Source organism: Diaporthe citri, assembly GCF_014595645.1.
Source record: "Diaporthe citri strain NFHF-8-4 chromosome Unknown scaffold_10, whole genome shotgun sequence".
NCBI classification, from domain to species: domain Eukaryota; kingdom Fungi; phylum Ascomycota; class Sordariomycetes; order Diaporthales; family Diaporthaceae; genus Diaporthe; species Diaporthe citri.
This window is the reverse complement of record NW_025064855.1, coordinates 1,791,629-1,812,329: the sequence shown is the minus strand read 5'-3', so window position 1 is coordinate 1,812,329 and position 20,701 is coordinate 1,791,629. Positions and strand designations below refer to the sequence as shown.

Sequence of the window (20,701 nt, the reverse complement as noted above, 5' to 3'; positions counted from 1 at the left end):
TAGTATGCTTGTACCAGCCGTCCATACAATCCGAAGTCCGTTTCCGTTTCCGCTTTTGGGCGAAGCTTCGGCTTGACAGCGCGGGTTTCAGCGTCATGATCTGCCAAGCCTCGTAGGTCGAGCCTATTGCAGGCCACCCCACCCATCCCAAGTCCTTGGATGCCGCGAAAGTGTATTCGACCTGGCTTTGCTTGCTGGATGAACCTTGGCCCATGAGTAAGTGACAAGTTTCGGATAACCCTTGGCTGTTGCAGCTGGCATATAACAAATCGCAAACGGGCCGTCGGGATCGAAGGCAGATACTAATATGACCCTTCAACTTAGACGCAAAAGACTGTCTAAAATTGGCAAGTGAGAACCGGTTGTGCTGGCGAAACCTGCCAACATTGCCACAAGACTGTTGGCAACCTTGGAAGCTGGTAGTATACTTGGTTTCCTGTCACCATGTATGAGTGTTAATCAGGCGTCCATCGTTTTGTTTCGATTCGTGGGTCCTGATGGTGCTCCATAGACACTGTACACGACGCGAACTTCAGAGCGATTGGAGTCCTTGTTTCAGAATGCTGCGAACAGTAGGCAATGGAGAATAAGTACAGCCCTCGCTCTTGCTATTCCGCTTGCCTTCACGTGCTCTATTCACTTGCCCAGCAGACGGCACCTCTCCACTCCCGCCATTTGGTTACTGCACTCGCAAGCCTTCCTCAAAGTCTAAGGTCGTTCTGCACTGGGACTTTTATCACCGTTTCTGTCATAAACTCGAGAGCTGAGTTTGTAGCTTCAATTGGTACCTGACCACCTATACACTCAACTTTGCAAAGAATTCCATGCCAGTCTGACCACTCCTCTTCGGCTAAACAGCAGTTCATCGGCTTTTAATCGCAGTTTCTTCATGATAAGCGACCGGCATAGCTTGAGCGAGATTTCTTGGTTTGAAATAGAAATGAAAGTGGGTTGATCTTGACTGGCTTAGCAGGTCGCAAGTACATACACGCTACATTCTACTTCGAATCCTTGTGCAGTCCGGACAAAAGTAAACTATGTTTTGGACAATGCCCATGTCACCAAAAAGCAGAACACAGCACAGCACAACACAGCGTCAGTCCCGTCAGCAAGTTGGGATAAACGAGGTCAAATCTGGATAGTCTAAGTAAGTATTCAAGTAGCCTGCACTTTGCTTGTGTTGAGCACACTATGAACTTGAAAGACAGCCATTGCTTCAATGTGCAAAGTGTGATAAATCGTTGCTAAGATGGCGGGTTTCGAATTCAGTTGGATGGATACTATGACATAACACAATCCTTCAATGAGCAGACAGGGCAAAACTTTGGGACTCCTGTACAAGGGCAAATATGCGGACGTGGGTAATATTCGAGTTGTGTGCCCCAGATAGGACTCATAAGTACGTAAGCGAATCCCCAATTGCTCAACAGTATAATCATAGCTTGCTTGTATAGTACACATCCCGAGATCCAGATCTAGGGGGGTTGCAAGAAGGTGTGAATAGGCTTTGAAGACCTTCTAGAAGGAGACTGGATCGGCGTCAGAGCAGTCAACGTGATGTCCCTTTGGGCGCGTGCACCTGCATGCCCGGATATGAGATGCCAATTGCTGACATTTTCATTATCTAGTGGTCATCACCGTGACCACCACCACCTTCGCAAGTTGGTCTGCCTGTACAGTCATAGATAAGTGGGCCACAGCAGAACACGGCCCCCCCATCACGATATCTCGGTGCCGGATTGCTACGTTGCTGCAATCTCCACTATTGGCCGTTCTGCCTTACCGAATGGGGCAGGTCTTGGGTCTCGCTGCGCGGTCGGTGGGTGCCAGGCCGAGGCAATACGAACACAACAAGTCGGTAGTTGCAGACACTACATAGTGTCTGGTTGTTCACGCAAGAAGTAAACAATTTGTACAAGCTTCACCAAAGACTCAAATCGACACTTGATGCTATACTCAAATTGTTGAGTTGCATGAGCTGTTCGCAGCAAGATACGGCACAAGGCGCTATCTGCACCCTGAAGGGGTCGCAGGTCTTGGGACAATCCTCCTGCAACCTGATTGGGGTCGGCTCCATCCAGGGCGCTGCAGTAGTGTTCGCCAAGCTTTTGCGGTGCATCGAGTCATATCAAAGGCTCGCATTCAACATGTATTAACCCATCTTGGCGGTCCAAGTGACTGCCTCATTCAGCTACTGTGAACCACTCACCTTCAGGTTTGCCCCTACTGCGTACCGGCTGCCAAGATGATAGTCCCCGGAACTGGTGCGAGCAGCAACGGGCTCACCTCCAAATGGGAAGTTGGATATGGTATTTCGTGCAGGCCATTGGAGCCCCATGCTCTGCGCGGGTGTCAGTTGGCTGACCACGACGAATTCTTATAAGAATTGAAGCTCCCGTGGTGGATGTAGTTGAGGAAGATGTTGGCTCGGTAGCATCCACAGCGTAGTTCCTAGTCGCAATGCAGTCACTCGTTCTCCTCGGCCTTCTGGGCAGCTCTGCCCTCGCACATCCCGCTGTCTCAAGCGCGAACAAGAAGCCTTGGAAGCCATCGCTGTCCAAGAGATTGGTTGACCTCGACCAATTTCGCCCGGGCACCGCTGCTACCTACATCAACGCGACTGAGACCAACTCCAGCCCGGACACAAAGCTGATCAAGCGTGATGACTACGTCGCTACCGCCACCGCGCTCGTGAAGTCCAAGGCTCCTGATGCCGAGTTCCGAGTCTATGACAGCTACATTGGCACAAACGGCATTGGTCACGTCTACTTCCGTCAGACGATATTCGGCCTCGACGTTGACAACACGGACTTTAACGTGAACGTGAGTACCAAACATAGGAAAGAGAAAAGGGAAAACGTGTGCGAGCCTACCGCTGACATCCTTCTAGATCGCGAAGGATGGCTCAATCTTTTCCCACGGTAGCAGCTTCTACGCTGGAGCTCTGCCAGAGAGCAGCCCCTTGACGAAGCGTGCCTTCAAGGACCCAATAGCTGCTCTCAACGCCGCCAACTCTATCCTGCAGCTCGACGTCAAGACTGAGGGCGCGACGACTGCCGCCAAGGACGGAGTTGAGACGTACACCATTGCTGGCACTTCGGGAGCCGAGTCCGACCCCGAGGCCCGTCTTCTGTACTTTGTCAAGGACGACGGGACCCTGGCCCTGACTTGGAGAGTCGAGACTGATGTCTCGAGCGACTGGCTGCTGTCGTATGTCGACGCCGAGACGACTGAAAAAGTCTACGGTGTGGTCAATTACGTTGCCCGGGCTCACAACCATGAGAAACTGGTGCCCAAGCAGGCTGACATCAGCGCCACCTACCTGGTCTAGTAAGCACTCTCAAGCCGGTTTGACTCTTCAATCCTAACTTTGTCATAGTCCTTGGGGTGTCAACGACCCTGACGAGGGAAGCCGCGTGGTTGTCAAGGACCCCTGGGACCTCAAAGACTCGCCCTTCACCTGGCACAACGATGGTTCCAAGACTTACGACACAACCTGGGGAAACAACGCTGCCGCCCAAGCTAACCCCACCGGTGCTACATGCGACACCTGCTACACGGACGACTACCGCCCAGAGTCTGCCACTTTCGACTTTGAGTATGATTATTCACCATCAATGAGCGACCCTACGAGCTATTGTACGTATGCCACCACTATCCTTAGAGTGCCAAGCCACCTCCTCGGGACAACTAAGCCGCTAACATTTTAAAGACAATGCATCGATCACCCAGCTGTTCTACACAGTGAACACATACCATGACCTCCTGTACGAGCTCGGGTTCACCGAGGCGACGTACAACTTCCAGGCCAGCAACTCGGGCAAGGGTGGCAAGGGCGCCGACTTTGCCATTGTCAACGCCCAGGATGGTGCCGGTACGGACAACGCTGACTTCAGCACGCCGGCCGACGGCAAGCCGGGACGCATGCGCATGTACTTGTGGGACCTGAGCACCCCGATCCGCGACTGCACCTTCGAGGCCGGCGTCGTCATCCACGAGTACACGCACGGTGTGTCAAACCGCCTGACTGGTGGCGGCACCAACACAAGGTGTCTGACTGGTATTGAGTCGGGTGGTATGGGCGAGGGTTGGGGCGACTTCATGGCCACCGCTATCCGCCTCAAGGAGGGTGACACGAGAGCCACCGACTACTCCATGGGCGCGTGGGTTTACAACAACCCGGCCGGTATCAGGGCGTACCTCTTCAGCACCAGCCTGCAGACGAACCCCTACACCTACGCGAGCGTCAACGGGAAGACCGAGGTCCACGGCGTCGGCACCATCTGGACCACGATCCTCTACGAGGTCCTCTGGAACCTGATCGACAAGCACGGCAGCAACCCGGCTGCCAAGCCGACTTTCGACAGCAACGGTGTGCCCACCGATGGCCGATATCTCGCCATGAAGCTCGTCATCGACGGCATGTCTCTGTAAGTTGACCGCCCGGGACTCGAGTACACACCTCCTTGACCAATAGCTAATCTCATCTCACAGCCAGCCTTGCAACCCAACATTTGTCTCTGCCCGCGACGCCATCATCGACGCTGACCTGGCCCTGACCGGTGGTGCGAACGCCTGTGAGCTGTGGACCGGATTCGCCAAGCGAGGTCTCGGCCAGGGCGCCGTGTACAACTCTTCGAAGCGGACCGAGAGCTTTGTTGTCCCCAGCGGCGTTTGCTAGATTTCCATATTGATCTAGAACTGGGTGGCATCTAGCAGTGGGTAATATTAGCATATCATCATGCCAGCCCAACTGGTTGGATGCAGGATTCATGTCCATAATTTGCGGCGAGCAAAGTCTGTACATAGATACGTCTATCGCCCCGCACTACCATAATTGGTAACTCATATCATGTGCTGTCGATTCATGGCAGTCAGGTATAACGAATGAATAATTGATCATTTTAAACGTCACAATTGACCACCAGCAGCAAGTGAACTTGTGTGTAATACAAATAACCAGAGCCCACACCAAGGGGGACATTGGAACTGTACTACGAGATACTTTTGTGCTGTGTCCTTCTGGGGTAGAGCTTGTCTGATGCTTATTTGTGTCACGATCAACAAGCATTCGAGAGTGAAAAACAACGAATTGGCAGGCAACTTCTCAAGCACGAGTGATAAGCCCTGCGATTCTTGACGCAAGATGTGTAAGCACCCGATTGCGGTCTGACCACCCAAATGATACAAAAGGCGTCAGCCGTATCTCACATGCAGGCGACATTCTCTGCTTCCTGCACTGGTTCTCTGTTATCCGGAAACGGTTCGACGTTGACTATATTGGAGCATTCTTGCCGACCATCAAATTCTGCAGCATCGACAAGATGGTTATCAAAAATAAAGTCGACTACGACCTCGAGGTTCTGGACCGCCCAGGGATGACACAGTCGGTGGAGCAAATCACTACGCTGCGATCACAGCTCTGTCAGCTGGGCAAATTGTGTTTCGACCCCCTCCCGAATTACCAAGTTTTCGAATATCCGTCCAGCACATCCTTCCATGATAAGATAATTGTGTTGGCCAAGCAAGGTGATGAGCTTATCGCTTTCCTTTCGGCTGTGATCCTCCCGGTCTCTGGTCTGAAAGAGCCAGTTGTACATACCGGCTTGACTGTCATCCACCCCAGCCTCAGGAAGTCTGGCGTCATACACAGCCTTTTTGCGGCTTTCTTCCTACATCTCTTTTCTATATATCCCAAAGGCCTATGGCTCAGCACACTTTCGGGAATCGTCACATCCCTTGGACACATCGCCACATATACAAGTAACGTCTTTCCCTCGCCACAATGGAAAGAGGCGCACCCAGCGGCACGACCTTCAGATATCCACCTCCGAATCGCCAGAGAGATCAGTGCGAAATACCGCCAAAAGATGCACATTTCACCCGAGGCACACTTTGACGAAAGTGCCTTCGTGTTCCGTGCTCAAACGCCCACACGTCGTGGCATTTCGTCTGCCGATACCGCAAGCGTGTTGAGACAAGATCACCGCAACATGACCCTGACACGCTTTTATCGAGGCTTGTTGCGAGATCCGGGCGATGAAGTGCTTCAGATTTCTTATTTCGATCCCGGCTTTACCTTCGGCAGAGGCGCAGATGTGTTAGCAAAGGCAAGCATAATTATCTCCCATTTCACGAGCGCCATGACTGACAAACTTAGCTCTGAGTGCGGTGCAGATGAAAGCTTTGCAGGTTCCATATTGCTTGATACCAGATACGCAGATTGAAGATGGAGGCTTTTGCTTGTAAACTGAGTCTCATCACACACCAAACTTTGAACTGGTATCCAGCGGCCAGGAGAGAAAATCTTGACAATCGTGGAATGAAGCAGGAATACCCGGAATCTTCAGCTGTGTGCGTTTGCTAGGACATTTCCCGCCCGGGGGGGGGGGGGGGGTTAGGCACACTACAAACATTACATGTATAGCCAACAAGCGTATCAAGTCAAATTAGATATTAATGTTGCGAATTTAATTATCTAAATATCATCTTGGTGAAGAGGGGATCTCGAATCTCGCGAAACCCCCAGTCTATAGACCCGTTTATATCCCAAAACTCATCCCATCTATTTACATTACACATCTATACCGGGAACTCCCTGCCAGCACGACAGCCTGCGTGCTGAGAAAGTCTACCTGTCCAAGCTCTGCGCCTCACACATCTTTGTGTACATTTTACCCAGAGCCAAAAGCTCATCATGTGTACCTTTCTCAACGATCTTGCCCTCGTAAAAGACACAGATCACGTCCGCGTCTCGAATCGTGCTGAGACGATGGGCCACCGCAATAGTGATACGGTCCCGCGCCGCCGAGGCCTCGGCCAGCGCCCTCTGCACCATCTTCTCGGACTCGGTGTCGAGCGCCGATGTGGCCTCGTCGAGTAGGATCACGTTCGGGTCCCGGATCAGTGCCCTCGCTATCGCGAGGCGCTGGCGCTGGCCGCCCGAGAGCTGCGACCCGCTTGCGCCGCATGGGGTGTTGAGGCCTTCTGGTAGGGAAATCACAAAGTCCCACGCGTTCGCCGCCCGCAGGGCGGACTCCACCATCTCTTCGCTCGGCAGCGTCTCGTCCTCGCCGTGTTGCTCGTAGCCCAGCTGGACATTTTCTCGGACGGTTCCTTGGTACAGCGTTGGCTCTTGCTGGACCAGGGCGATATTTTGGCGGTATAGGCGGGGATTGAGAGATGTCAAGGGCTCCGAGTCTATGTTGATGCTGCCCGCTGTGGCGTCGTAGTATCTCTCAAGCACTGTGGGGACGTTTTGTCAGAAAATTGTCGACGCGCTGAGTAACCGCGGGGGATTTGGTTTACTTACATGCTATCATGGTACTTTTTCCGCAGCCAGAAGCACCAACAAAGGCAACGAATTGTCCTCGCTTGATCTTGATATCAATCCCTCGCAGGACCTGATGTCCTGGCCGGAGAGGGTAGGTAAACTTGGCCTTGTCAAACTCAATTTCCTCGATGCCACGCGCCGGTCCATGTTGGGCGTTTTCCGGTGTTTCGATGATCCCCGGTTGTAGACGGGTAAGCCAGAAGTAGTAATTTGCCGCGCTTGTCCCCTTAGTAATGCCTGTGACTTGTTAGTTTTGTCGTTTCTTTCTCAAGATTTTGAAGCACTTACTCGTCGTATACGCGAACATCTGCGATGCGTTTTGTCCGGCAAAGAAGACACCCATGAATGACACGAAGAACTGATAAAACGTCACACTGCCCTCGGAGACCAATTTGCAGCCATACCAGAACCCCAGTGCCAGGATGAAATACTCGATGGCCTGTGTGAACGAGAACCAGAACATCATGTGGAACAAGGGAAGCATCGACTGGCGAATAGCATGGTCAAGCTCGTCCGTGTACCGCTCCAGCACCGAGTGCTCGATCGCCAAGCTTGACACCGTCCGGATAGCTGTGACAGCCTCCGAGGCAACCGAAGCACTGCGGGAGAACCGCTTCGAGTTTCCATCGTCCATCCTGGTCTCGAGGCGGATTCGAGCGTAGCCGGCAACGAGTAACGGCGGGATTCCAGCGAAGACGCCGACGAGGCCGAGCCTCCACGACACGACGACGGCAAGGATACTGGAAGCGGTGACGCTGATCATGGTGATCAGGACGAGGGAAATGTTAAATCCCATGAGCTCGAGGATGGCCTGGGTGTAAGAATCGAGGCGACCGGTCAGGGCGCCCACGGTGTTCTCGGCTCTGTCGAAAAACTGGACGTCTTGGCGGAGCATGGAGTCGAGCATGTTCTTCCTGAACTTTTGGTTCAGTGTCTGGGCGATGATGTTGGTGAGCCAACCCAAAGAGAAGTACACGACCAGGCAACCAATGCCGAGCACGAAGAACATGAGAGCCAGGAAATTGCCGCGCCTGCGCATTTCGTCCAGGGGCAGTTGGAAGATATCCATCACTCCGCCCAGCAGCACTGCCTGCCCTGGGAAAACGCCACCTACGGAGCTGTTAGTCATTGATGCCAGTATGCTTGGTTGGGGATGAAATTTGCTCACTTGCTGCAATACAGAGCAGGACCACAGGCGCGTAAATCTTATTGAGCTCCGGGGTCGCTCGCATCATTTGCAATACTGTCCCCACCAGACCGTACTGCTTGAAGTTCTCGTAGTTGTCACGGTCACCGAGCTTTTGCAGGTGCAACCGGTCCGCCGTGGCGTAACGCGTGAGGGATCGAGAGAGCTCCATCTCTGTATGTTGCTCTCCCTTCGCTTCCTCCTCGTCATCAGAGGTGGAACTCGAGTCTGCGACGTCGGAAGCTGCGCTAGAAGTGAGGGTCTGCGCCTGAACGAGACGCGCATATGCGCCGTTGGCCGCAAGGAGCGAGCTGTGAGTGCCTTGCTCGAGAATTCGTCCCTTGGCCATGACCACGATGTTGTCCGCTTCTCTGATGGTCGCGAGCTTGTGGGCGATGACGATGGTGGTCCGGTCCTTGGACACGTTGTCCAGCGCCTTCTGGACTATGCCCTCAGCGTGCGGGTCCAAAGCGCTCGTAGCTTCGTCTAGTAGCAGAACCTTGGGCTCAGAAATGATACTTCTCGCGATTGCTATTCTTTGTTTCTGACCGCCGCTCAGGAGGCCGCCGCGCTCGCCAATACGTGTGTTGTAGCCTTCGGGCAGCTTCGAGACGAAGTCGTGAGCAAAGGCGAAGTCGGCTGCTTGCTCGACCCTTTGCTGTTGCTCCTCGACAGTCGCGTGTTCCCAGGGGGTCCCAACTAAGCCATTCGCGATGTTCTCGAAGACGGTGCCGTTGAAAAGGACTGGCTCTTGCTGAACAAGGCGCACGTTGGTCCGGAGCCAGTTGAGATTGAGCGTGTCGATTGCTCGACCATCTAGCTCGATGGCCCCCGAGCGAGGCTTGTACCATCGTTCGAGTAGGCCTATGATGGTCGACTTCCCCGAACCGCTGGCTCCCTGCGACGTATATTAGTTTCTTTGTTCCGCGCGTCTGATCAGAAACACTTACCACAAGTGCAGTCACTTTACCAGCCGGGACGTGCAAGGAAAAGTCCTCGAGGACAGTCACCCCCGGCCTTGTAGGGTACTCAAAGCCGATGTTCTTGATGTCGATGACTCCGTCAGTCTGACTGGGCCGTTCACCGCCTTCGTCGAAAGGATTTATCTGAGAGGCTCGGTCGATAAGGGTGAACAGTTGTGCAGCAGCGGACCCAGCTCGCTGGAACGATACTGTGTAGGGAGCGATGATTGTGATGTTCAGGGTGGCGATAACGACAGAGAGAAGCACCCTGGTAACTCGTCAGCCGAATATTCTTGCCAGGTTGCTCGATGGACCGGACTCACGTGAACACGGTTCCCAGAGAATCCACTTCCCCGTTTGAGAACATTTTGACACCTTGCCAATAGGCGAGGCCCATCCCAGCTGGTGTGCGTTAGTCATTTGAAATCGAGCCCTTGAGACATTCTGGTGAAGTATGAGAAGAAGTAAATACCATATATCACAAAATACTCAATGCTGAAGAGAGCACCATAGAGAGGGCTCTTTTTATTGCCAAGGCTCCTCGCATGAGCTACATAAGTCGCATAACGGGCCACGAGCCTCTGCCGAAGTCCAAAAGCGTGTACTGTCCTCGTCGTGGACAGAACGCTCTCGGCATATGCGCCTGCTTTGCCATAGGTCTCCAACATCTGGCCTTCAATCTTGGCTTCAATCGAAGCAACAACTCCCATCAGAATGATCAGAGTAGGCGCAATACAGAGGAGTATCAGTGTCAGCTTCCACTGACTGATGAAGGCTATGATGAAAGCAGCCACAAAGGTTGCCATCGACTGGAAGGCCAGAGCCAGTTTCTCGGCAATGCCAGACTGGATCAAATTGCCGTTCGACGTTGCTTGCATGGAGATCGACCCAGAAGTGCCTTGATCGTAGAAGGCAACCTCCTGGCTGAGGGCTGATTTCAGGTAGCGTCGTCGTATGTTGCGTACAATGTGATAGGCGCAGTAATTCGAGAGAGTCGTATATGCATAGGTCAGGAACAGGCGCGCGATTCCGATGTAGACAAAATATAAGCAGTAGGTCGTGACATTGCTCATGAAGTTGTCCCTTGAGATGTCCCCTGCGACGTAGTCGGTCAAAATGCCCACAAACTGGCCGAGCACGAGGTTGACCAGGGCCAAGCCTGTGCCTGAACCCAGGGCGGCAACGAAAGCCACTACCCCCAAGACGACATGTATTGGCTCTGCATATGTGAAAATGCGCAAGTACGCTGCACCGGACGTCACTGTGAGCTCCTGGCCGTCAGTTGGTGTCGCAGACTGATCCGCAGGGTCCACCGGCGGCTTTGATGCTGTGGTCTGGGCATGTTTCTCTTCTGAGGCTGGCGAAGGCTCGTTCGCCATTGTTGAGGACTGAGGGGTGGCAGCCTGTGGACGAAAGTGCCACAAAAGAGAGTCAGGCCACAATTGTTGGTAATAAACACCAGCACTTATCGAGGTGTGCAGCACGTGTTGAGTCTTGACTCGGAAATTCACATGACTGACGACGAGGAAAAGGGGTACACTGTAGCTGGGGCTGAACCCTTAAGAAAAAAACGGATGAATTGCATTGTGGACCAACTTCTATCCGCATTATATCCACCAAGACGTGCCACGACAGCCAAGCTTTTCGTTCCATTACTTCCTTTGGTGGTCTTCGCTCCCAAGTCGTGGCTGTAACCCAGGTTTCCGCGTATGCAGGAGCCCTCGGCCTCCGAGCCGTGTGCCATTGCGGACGGGCTGCTGGTGTGGCTGACTAAACAGTCGGATTCGGAGCTCGCACCCCTCGGGCTGCGAGCTCAGGTCCGCCGGAGTCAACGCTCGGAGCCTTCTTCTTCTTGGTTCTTCTCTGCCATACGCCACATGCACATTCCTGAAGGACGCTCGCTGTTCTTATGTTCCGGAACCGACGAGCACTATCAATCTGCCCCAGAGAGATTGGCGGAGCCAGACACATCTCGCTGCCGGCGATCAGACACCCGAGGCCGCTCCAATGGGTGTGGACAACGAAAGCTTTGATGGTGATGCCGACATGCAAGGCGGCGTTGTGCATGGCGATGTGACCGCCGAAGACCCAGCCGGCGGCCCAGAGACCAAGAGCCGGCGTGCGGTAGGTATTTAATTACATGCTTGGGTACTTGGGTACCAGGTCCTTTCCACCAGCACCCACTTAACCGTTCGCCTACGGATTGCATACATTTCATTCCACCTATAGTCGTGGTCTCTAAGCTAACAAACATGTCTCACCGCAGTGTGAACCATGCCGCTCACGCAAGGTACTTCTTCACCATGCCATCTATCCACCCAGGGCTGCATATATACATATGTCTACAATAGCCTTCTGCTCGCTGAATCCTGGGCTGACAAAAAGCACTTGAGAGGGTAGGTTGGTTGTGATAGGGGCCAACCGTGCTCCACCTGCGTTCGGTCTCGGGTGACCTGTACCTACGCGGCTGCCCAGACCAAACGCCTGAAACGGCAACGAGTCCTTATATCCCCCCAATAGTAAGAGCAGCGGACCAACACACCTGAACCGTCCCTCCATTCTTCCGCTGACGACTTATGTGGTATGCAGCGAAAGAAAAATCGATCGCATTGAAGAAAGGCTTGCTAGCTTGGTTGGCTTGCTCGAAAACCTGAAGGTGGATTCACCATCCCACAGTTCCGACAACCAGACCAGCATTCAAATATCACACGTTCGTGAGCATACTGCTGGCATCCATAACACGCCCTGCAACTCTGCGCCTACCCCAGCATCCGTACCGGCGTCTACGTCGAGCTATGGTTGCGTACTAGCTCCGCCCAAGCCACACACCGACACCACCGATCCTGCTTTTGTTGGAGAGTCGTCCATGGCTGCGCAGTATGACTTTGCCAATAATTTCTTGGAACAGGCCTTCCGTGCTGGGCCACTACAGGACTTCCGGCTCGAGATGGATGAGACCCTAGGTGCACTTCGTTCCCTTGTCCACGCCCGGAAAACACACAATGACGTCCGCGAGGCCGTCTTCCCCCACGCCAAAGCTCCCTTGCCCGCCCAGCCCTACGAGCGCATGTTACCCAATTCTAATCTAGCGATGGCTAGCCTGAGGATTGCAAAAGGTGAGTACACACCTCGTGCGGAGAGAAGCAATGTGGACATATCAGGGGTCCTCGGGAACCTGGCTGATTAGACCGTCAACTCAGACAATCCTCGCGTGGGCTACCTATGGCTATGCAGCATCATGTCTATTGAGAGCTTCACGGATCGTGCCCTTAGGGTCCTGTTTTCATCTGAGTCCTCGGAAGCAGACTACATCATTGTCAGCATCGGCTTGTACTGGCTTTTCTTCATCCTCAGCATCGCGAGCCCCGACCAAGACCTTGGCACTCATGTCCGCCGTGAAGACCTGATCAAAGAAGGTCGTCTCTGCCGTGAGAGTCTGGAGACAAGTCTCTCAACGCTTCCATTCCATTTCCCGGGCGATCAAGACCATATAGAAGCTCTTATCATGGCGGTAAATGATTCCTTTCCAGCCTGAAACGGTTTGAGCCACTCGCTAATGTAGGACATGTCTTTATAGTCTTTCTATGCTATTGATAACTCCAAGCCATCCTTGGCCTGGTCATTTTGCTCAGCCTCAGCCCAGAGATGTCTGAGCCTGGGTCTTCACCGAGACAATGGCTCGAACGAAAGGAATACCTTTCGGAACCGAAGAAAGTGGCTATTCTGGACCACTTATGTGATCGACAAGGCCCTCTCACTCCGCCTTGGTCGCCCTTCAAATCTACCCGACTATGTGAGAATCTCCCAACTGCATCTCCGAGAGTAATTAGTGATACGTTTGCTGAGCTCCGAGCCAAAACTCATTACTGCGGAGTGGCCGGTTGAAGAAGAAGCTGCTAACACGCCGTTGTCAACAGGATATAACTGTGTTGCCTCCGGATCCTGGTTTGGGCCCCGAGCCCTACTCATTCGCAGACCTAAGCTTCGTCTCATGGATTCATGTCGCACGGATTCAAGGGCGCGCTTACGAGGAGTTGTATAGCCCCGCGGCTTTAGGACAGTCGGACGAGGTTCGACGCTCGCGGGTCAAGGCCATGGCAGACGAGGTCATGGCAGTAATGCAGCGCAGCGAAGATATGAATGTAAGTGTTCTTCGTTCCGGATGTCCAGGATTGACCTACGTGTCGTCGCAACCCTCTTCACCCACACGCATTCCCTTTCCCTTATACCTCTAGCTCCTTTTCAAACCCAACGCTCAGACTATTAGACTCATGAATGGTGGAAACAGGCTGCCAGCCATCCAGAATGGGCCACTGCCCTCGATATCGACACATACCAACTCATGCACATGATGGACAAAGTATTAAATCGGTCGGTGTTGACACTGCTCTATCGCGCGATCCCCTCTCCGCCCGGCTCCCCCTCGACTTTCACACCAGAATGCGTCGACGCGGCACGCTCGGCTCTCGAGGAGCAGGAAGAGTGTATGGAACGTCTGAGGCCCTACGACGCCCAGTTCAGGACACTCTATTTGCATTGGTAAATCTGCAAGTTTGAACCATCAAAGGTCACGCGCTAACCAAAGCAAATTTTAGGACGATTCATTACAATCCTTTCAATCCATTCATTGTCATTTTCTGCCACGTCATTGAGACCAGTAACATGAGCGACTTGGACAGACTTCACGATTGCGTCGCCTCTCTCGAGCCAGCGTCAAGAGATTCCGAGTCGACAGCACGGCTTCACCGGCTGTTCCATGTCCTGTACAACGTGGCTCTGAAGTATGTCGAGGTCAAGCAAAACCAGGAGCAAGCATCCGTAGGTCGCGAATTCGACGCGTATCTTAATGCACTGGGGTTCAACCCTGGGGGAGCAATGGACATGAGGCAGGGCGGGGATGGCCCCGAGGGGGCTGGTATACCAGCGCCTAGTCTTGGTCTCACCATGCAAGACTATTCAGGCCTCGAGGGCGTACCGATGTCCAATCAAGACGTGCCTGCTCCAGGTATGCTGCAGCAGGGGATGCTGCTCGGAGGTTGGTTCCACACCAACCAGCAGATGATGGGCTTGTTGGAAGAGGATACCCTCTGAAAGGCTCTTTAATTACTCGATGGTTCGCGGCTCGTTTTCTTTCACAGATCTGCAAGCAACAGGAAGGCCAGGACATCCCTAGGTACTCAACCACGAGGCTTCCTTTGGGGGGCCTCAACGGATGTCAGTTCAGTTGCACTCCCTGGGACATTGGGCCTCGAGGGGAGATGAAGCTTTTATCAGCGTGATGATCGTTGCAAGTTGCTTTGGCATATTTAATATGCCCGTCCGGTGCTCTTATACAGGACCGGTGCATCAGGAGTTTCGAGGCTCTAGACACACACACAAAGAAGGGACCCGCCAACCTCGAAGCCGAATGCTTGAGACGCGAACGAGTATGCGTTGGAACTTTGTGTTACATTTGTACATTAGCACATGAACGAAGTCACAAAACGGAGAGGCCGGAGCAAAATTCTGGACTGTGTATTAGATGATTTATGATTTAGACTTGGACACTTGGATGGGGCGGCTTCATGGGACCTTTTGCTTCCAAACTCTATACTGCTAGTGAGATCCTGCCCATGCACTAGCAAATGGTTCGAGAATCGGTCGTCCGAACACTGAGCCGTTGTGGATTTTCGTTTCTCATGCACAAAATTTATGCTTGACACAGACTGGTTGCGTCCAGTCTCGGACATCACCCACATGAGACTCAACGGTTCATCCGTGTGACCATGATCTACGCTGAGAGCCCTTGGAGAGATAACGTGGAGGAATCCGAAAGGCTGGCGGCCAAGTGCTCAGACATTCGGCAGATTTTAGTTAGCCCTTCCGCACGTGCTCAATGAGACCACTACTCTGCTCACTATCTGCACCAATCGCGACCAGTCACGAGTGTCTAAGTGTTAAAATTATGAGATTAGCCTGAACATGATCTCCAGAAGATTTCTGGATGAGCAAAAGCTTCAGCATTGAAACATATTCCCAGGCAGACTAATGTTGGTCGCTTGGCTACCTTTCGATGGTCGTTGTCGCTCAGGCCGAGACGCGACAGACGCGACACCGCACACCAAGCTGCAAGTCAACTACCTAGGTACATTCAAGGTGCCTTATGCAGTAGACTGTCAGAGAAGCCAAGTTATGCGCACCCTCCGTCTTAGCAGCTTCAAATCAGATGTTCTAGAATGATGCCCACGTATGACATCTACACCAAAGGCGAGAGATAGAATAAAGAGTGGCTCCAAATGTCTACCAAATTACTTGGCTAGTGTGCAAATCAACATATTTCCGTAAGTCCGGACCCATTGATAAGTCCCCCAATACGCGTCCACAGGCACGACTCAACATCTTGGTCCTCGCTAACTTGTGCAGGCGTCCATGCCGTTTCACTCAGGTGGCACTATGGCCAAGCGCTCGCGTGGTCAAAATACTAAGGTTTGCTTCCCGCGCGCTCCTCTGATCCGGAACCCCTCGAGTCAAGCCTCCCCTATTCCACACGTTACAAAGCTGGAGAAGCTGGAGGCTACAATTGAGACCGAGGGCGCATTCTCCAACTCACTCAGTGCCAGTCGCAGCATTTCGTGTGCGCCGCTGCGACCATCTCGGTAAAGTGAGCGTCTCAACTTGCGGGGAAACACCCACTACTGGCGGGACGACCGGCTGTCAATGCTCAGTCTGTGGGACCCCAGATCGCACGTAAAAGTAAGGTCGCGATCCGATTCTCCAAAGGGATTGATGATTGTAGAACGTTGTAAAGAAGCCGAGTTCACAACACAGCCAGCGCGCAACCCTGACGAGTTTCTAACGGGATCATGGCACCAAGCCGTATCGGAACTCGGAACGAGGCTGCACCAGAACAGAAGAACGGGGTCAGCCTCAAGTCCAAATGGCCCAATTCCGAGGACCTCTACGGGTCCAACCTGCCGTGTCGCGTTCAAGGCGAGGTGGCAGACCTTGTTGTCCTGGGCGATATTCCTCCAGAGATCGATGGCACCTTCTATCGGGTAACCGTCGATCCATTCGTGCCTCCTCATCCCGGCAACGTACCACTTGACGGCGATGGAAATATTACCGCGCTGCGCTTCGAAAACGGGAAGGTTGATTTGAAAGTGCGCTACGTCGAGACTGAGCGTTTTCAAATCGAACGCAAAGCTGGCAAAGCCATGTTCGGACTATACCGCAATCCCTTCTCTCACCACCCATGCGTGCGGGCGGCAGTGGACTCGACAGCCAACACCAACCTGGTGCTGTGGGCGGACAAATTCCTGGCCTTGAAGGAGGGAGGGCTTCCATATCAAGTCGACCCGCACACCCTCGATACCATCACATATGATCCTTTCGGGGACCAAGGAATCAAGTCAAAGACTTTCACTGCCCACCCGGTAACACCTTCTCCCGACTTCATTTGCTTTGGGCCACCAACTAACCAATTGTCTAGAAAATCGATCCATTCAGCGACGAGCTCGTGGTCCATGGATACGAGGCCAAAGGACTCGCAAGCACTGACATTGTCGTCTACGCTCTGGACAAAGACGGAAAGAAGAAGGACGAACAGTGGGTCAAGAGCCCTTGGTGTGGCCCAGTCCACGACTGCGCCATAACCCCGAACTGGCTGATCCTCGTCCAGTGGCCGTTCGAGGCCAACGTGGAGAGGATGAAGAAAGGTGGGCACCACTGGGCTTGGAGCTACGACCTGCCCGCGACCTTCATCTTGGTCCCCAGGCGTAAGAGCACCAAGCTCCCCGAGGGGTGGAGGGCGAGTACAGGGTCTACCACGACCGGAACGTCATGCTCATCCACACCGCCGGCGCCTGGGAGGAAGATGACGGGAACACGCTCTTCGTGGAGACAACGAGAGTCCACGACAACGGGTTCCCATTCTTCCCGCCCGACGACGGGAGGACGCCAGCACCCGATGCGAAGGCAGACTTTGTGCGCTTTAAGCTGGACCTGACCCAGCCCACCGGGAGCAAGCTGGCAAGCGAGCCCGAGGTCGTACTGGACATCCCGGCTGAGTTCCCACGCGTCGATGAGCGTTTCCTGTCCAAGCCATACGATGTTTCCTGGATCAACGTCATGACCCCAGCTGACCAGCGAGACCCAATCCCACCAGGGGAGGAGCATCTCGTCTGGGGCGGGCTGGACGGTGTGGCTATGCACCGCTACTCCACCGGCGAGACCAAGATCTACTGGACAGGGTTCGATGGAATATGCCAGGAGCCGATCTTCATCCCTCGTTCAGAAGACGCTGAGGAAGGTGATGGGTGGGTCATGTGTATGGTGGAGAGGAGGACCGCAAATCTCTGCGAGGTCATTCTTTTGGACACAAAGGATTTTAAGAAGCCCAAGGCCATTATCAAATTGCCATTCCACGTTAAGAGTCAGGTGCACGGTAATTGGATTGACCAGAGGAGACTAAAAGAGAGACGGAGCCTAGTGAAGGAGGGAGTGGATGTTAAGATCAGCAAGAGGGGTGCGTTAGAGTCGTGGGACATCGAGTAGTAAAGGCCGCTCTAGCTTTGTTCGCATATTTCCGAGACTGACATAAGTGAACGGGTTTTGGAATATGATAGTGTTCTCAGCGTCGATGCACAGATGGTGACATTATTCCGCCGGCACCGACGACCTCTTCTTACTTCGATCCCAGAAGCCGCCCGCTGACGAAGCCAATGTTCTCGGAAGTGATCATTTGTAGTTGAAAATGAGGTTCTATTTCTTTTGTCCACAAATATGGTTACAAATATGGTTACGCTCTCAGCCTATGAGTGAGGTGCTCAAGAGTATGAACAATTTCGTTCAGAAGAATCCCGGCTATTACATTTTCAGAGAATCGCGAGATGATTCGCCTCGTCGGATTGAATTGAAGTAGTCCTCCACAAGTTTCAAGAGCAACGGATTGCTCAAGGAAATACCATCGTCAAATAGTCCAACATAGGTCCGTCGAAGAGGGTAGTGCCTGGAGTTCGGTCCACCAAAAGTTCGAGCTTTTGGATCTCGTCTATTTTTCCATTTGACATCGTTCGTTCAACAGCAGCCAGCACTGAAAAAGATAACCTCTCCTGTCCTCCGATCCACTCACCCACCCGGTTCATTAATAAAGAAGTCCTGTCTGTACGCGAAGTACCCATTGGCCTCTCCAACGTCATTTCGATTATGTCGCTCGATGAAAAAGGGTCTAAATTCGCTGCCATCTTTGTTACAGTACGCTCTATAGGTGATAGCCACGGTAATGCTCTCGGCATTACAACGTCCCTCTTTTGGGTGTCTAGTGCAATAGGCTTTCTTGTGCCGTGACAATCTTGGGGATCTTCTTTCACACTATTATTCAGTTGCGGGATTAGCAATATCCAAACGCTAGGAGACTGCTCTGAAAAACAGAACAATAAGCTGGCGGCTGTTCGGGTTCCGAAAACAAGGTCCAAAGCTGTTTCGAAGCAAGATGCTAATCAGCACCATGCCGCCTTCATCATGTTATAATTCAACTGCTAGGGCAGTGCGGAATAGATCAAAAAAGGAAACCTGCAAAGCGTATGCGCCAGCCCGGAGTCGAACCGGGGGCCCATCGATGGCAACGATGGATTTTACCGCTAAACCACTGGCGCTTCTAGTTATAGCAGGAGCTTCAATTTGATGATTATAGATCTCAAACATTTCTGAAGTAATAATTAGCGGATTCTACATTTTGCTGATATTGGCTTAGAGTTCGTCTTGTTAAATTAGTACTTATTTAAGTGCAGAAGGTTATTATAAACATTATTTTTAATATTTTTAAAATGCTTTTCTTTTTAAAGTTATATTTATATAATTTATATTAACTAAAGGTAAATGTGATAAAGTGAGTTTAATAATAAAACTCTGACATAGTATATTCAGCTAATGAAAAATGTAAGTCACCAGATACCAGCCACAGCATATGAACGAGGTTATTGTATAAATATCTCAGACGACTCGGCGGGGACTTTTGACTTGGTCTTCGGTGCGGACGGGATCAACTCTCGCACGCTGTCGGATGGTATTTGGCGAGGAGACAAGTCGAGCGGCGTTCCATTCCCTTGGAGTGTACACTGCTCTCTTTAACGTCCCGAGGGATACTGAGGAAAACCAGCTGCAAATGGCTAGAATGTATTATCTTCCTGGCAGACGGATGGTCGCCACTCGCGCGGGAAACCAACCCCTCACTCAGGTGGCTCTGAGCACCGTGAACCCCAAGACCAGTGCTGGTCGAGTCCACGTCCAAGCGCGTTGAGGATCAGAAGGCCACGTGGGCCGAGGAATTCAATGGCGATGGATGGAGGACGGAATGGCTTCTCGAAGGCATGCTGAAGACCGAGAATGACTTCTTCTATGTGAGCGGGTCTGCTCAGATTAAGATGGAGCGGTGGCACAGCGATCGCGTGGTGTTGCTTGGGGAGGCCTACTACTGTCCCATTCCTGACTCCGGGGCACCACTGCCTCTCTGGCCAGATGCTACGTGCTGGCCGGCGAGCTGGCCAGAGACCGTGACGACGTTGACGCTATGGCACATCAGTGGAACTGAACCGGCCCCTATTGGCTTTCAAGACACAATCGCGAGCTCAGAACGCAACCTATATGAAGGCATAAGATACTATCAGAGTGCATAGCTAGTGCCCAAAGTGGGCTTACTGGATATATATCAAGGATGGAATTAAAAGGTTTGTTCTGACAGGCAAATGCGGTGGCAGAGAAAGCTAGAAGACAGAACTACGTCCAACAGTAACTACAACTCGCTGTTCTGCTACCAGTTATGTGTGTTTCTGATCGATCCTCAAACCTCAGGACATCGACACCGCCAATCAAGATTTCTTTTTTGAAGTTGGGCTTAGATCTGGCTGGGGGGGGGGCTACGAAGTAGAAGCTTTATCAGCTACATCTGTAAAGGAATTCAAGGCAAGATCAAGCGCCTGCCAACTCGAGTAATACATGACACCCAAAACCTTTGCCGTATGGTACAAAAACTTCCTGTCCCTGTTTCAATATTCACATGCGCTCAACCAGAGGTAACAGAGGGTGTTTGAGGGTCAACGCAAGGCCGAGGGCTTTCGGAGCCGAGGGCTTTGCATGTGGACAGACGAGACAGTTTGCCGTCAATCTTGAACGGGGAAACTGGACTGATGGAACGGCACCTGGATCACTGTCACATCAATTAAAAGAGGGGATAACAGATATGTG

The 20,701-nt window shown here is 52.5% G+C and overlaps 4 protein-coding genes and 1 non-coding gene across 5 annotated transcripts; 3 read left to right on the top strand and 2 right to left on the bottom strand.

Annotated features, from left to right (window-relative positions):
- Positions 1 to 2,460: 2,460 nt before the first annotated feature.
- INS49_003713 (uncharacterized protein) lies at positions 2,461 to 4,681 on the top strand (the record flags this gene model as incomplete). Its single annotated transcript, XM_043164503.1, has 5 exons — positions 2,461 to 2,823; positions 2,891 to 3,330; positions 3,380 to 3,639; positions 3,713 to 4,430; positions 4,495 to 4,681. 5 exons carry the CDS (start codon positions 2,461 to 2,463, stop codon positions 4,679 to 4,681), a joined length of 1,968 nt encoding a protein of 655 aa, XP_043019268.1.
- A 643-nt stretch (positions 4,682 to 5,324) lies between these two features.
- Positions 5,325 to 6,227, top strand: INS49_003712 (uncharacterized protein; the record flags this gene model as incomplete). Its single annotated transcript, XM_043164502.1, has 2 exons — positions 5,325 to 6,100; positions 6,161 to 6,227. The coding sequence occupies 2 exons, from the start codon at positions 5,325 to 5,327 to the stop codon at positions 6,225 to 6,227; spliced, it is 843 nt and encodes a 280-aa protein (XP_043019267.1).
- A 404-nt stretch (positions 6,228 to 6,631) lies between these two features.
- INS49_003711 (uncharacterized protein) lies at positions 6,632 to 10,860 on the bottom strand (the record flags this gene model as incomplete). The annotated part of the gene is made up of 7 exons (XM_043164501.1): positions 6,632 to 7,245; positions 7,313 to 7,570; positions 7,622 to 8,428; positions 8,502 to 9,417; positions 9,470 to 9,749; positions 9,805 to 9,883; positions 9,954 to 10,860. 7 exons carry the CDS (start codon positions 10,858 to 10,860, stop codon positions 6,632 to 6,634), a joined length of 3,861 nt encoding a protein of 1,286 aa, XP_043019266.1.
- Positions 10,861 to 11,488: 628 nt separating this feature from the next.
- Positions 11,489 to 18,013, top strand: INS49_003710 (uncharacterized protein; the record flags this gene model as incomplete). Its single annotated transcript, XM_043164500.1, has 13 exons — positions 11,489 to 11,605; positions 12,303 to 12,597; positions 12,682 to 12,897; positions 13,086 to 13,195; positions 13,399 to 13,623; positions 13,770 to 14,020; positions 14,077 to 14,486; positions 15,552 to 15,628; positions 15,884 to 15,946; positions 16,075 to 16,121; positions 16,335 to 16,893; positions 16,950 to 17,175; positions 17,259 to 18,013. 13 exons carry the CDS (start codon positions 11,489 to 11,491, stop codon positions 18,011 to 18,013), a joined length of 3,351 nt encoding a protein of 1,116 aa, XP_043019265.1.
- A 1,029-nt stretch (positions 18,014 to 19,042) lies between these two features.
- INS49_003709 lies at positions 19,043 to 19,113 on the bottom strand. Its single transcript has one exon. It is a non-coding gene; the product is annotated as a tRNA-Gly (tRNA).
- Positions 19,114 to 20,701: the final 1,588 nt, after the last annotated feature.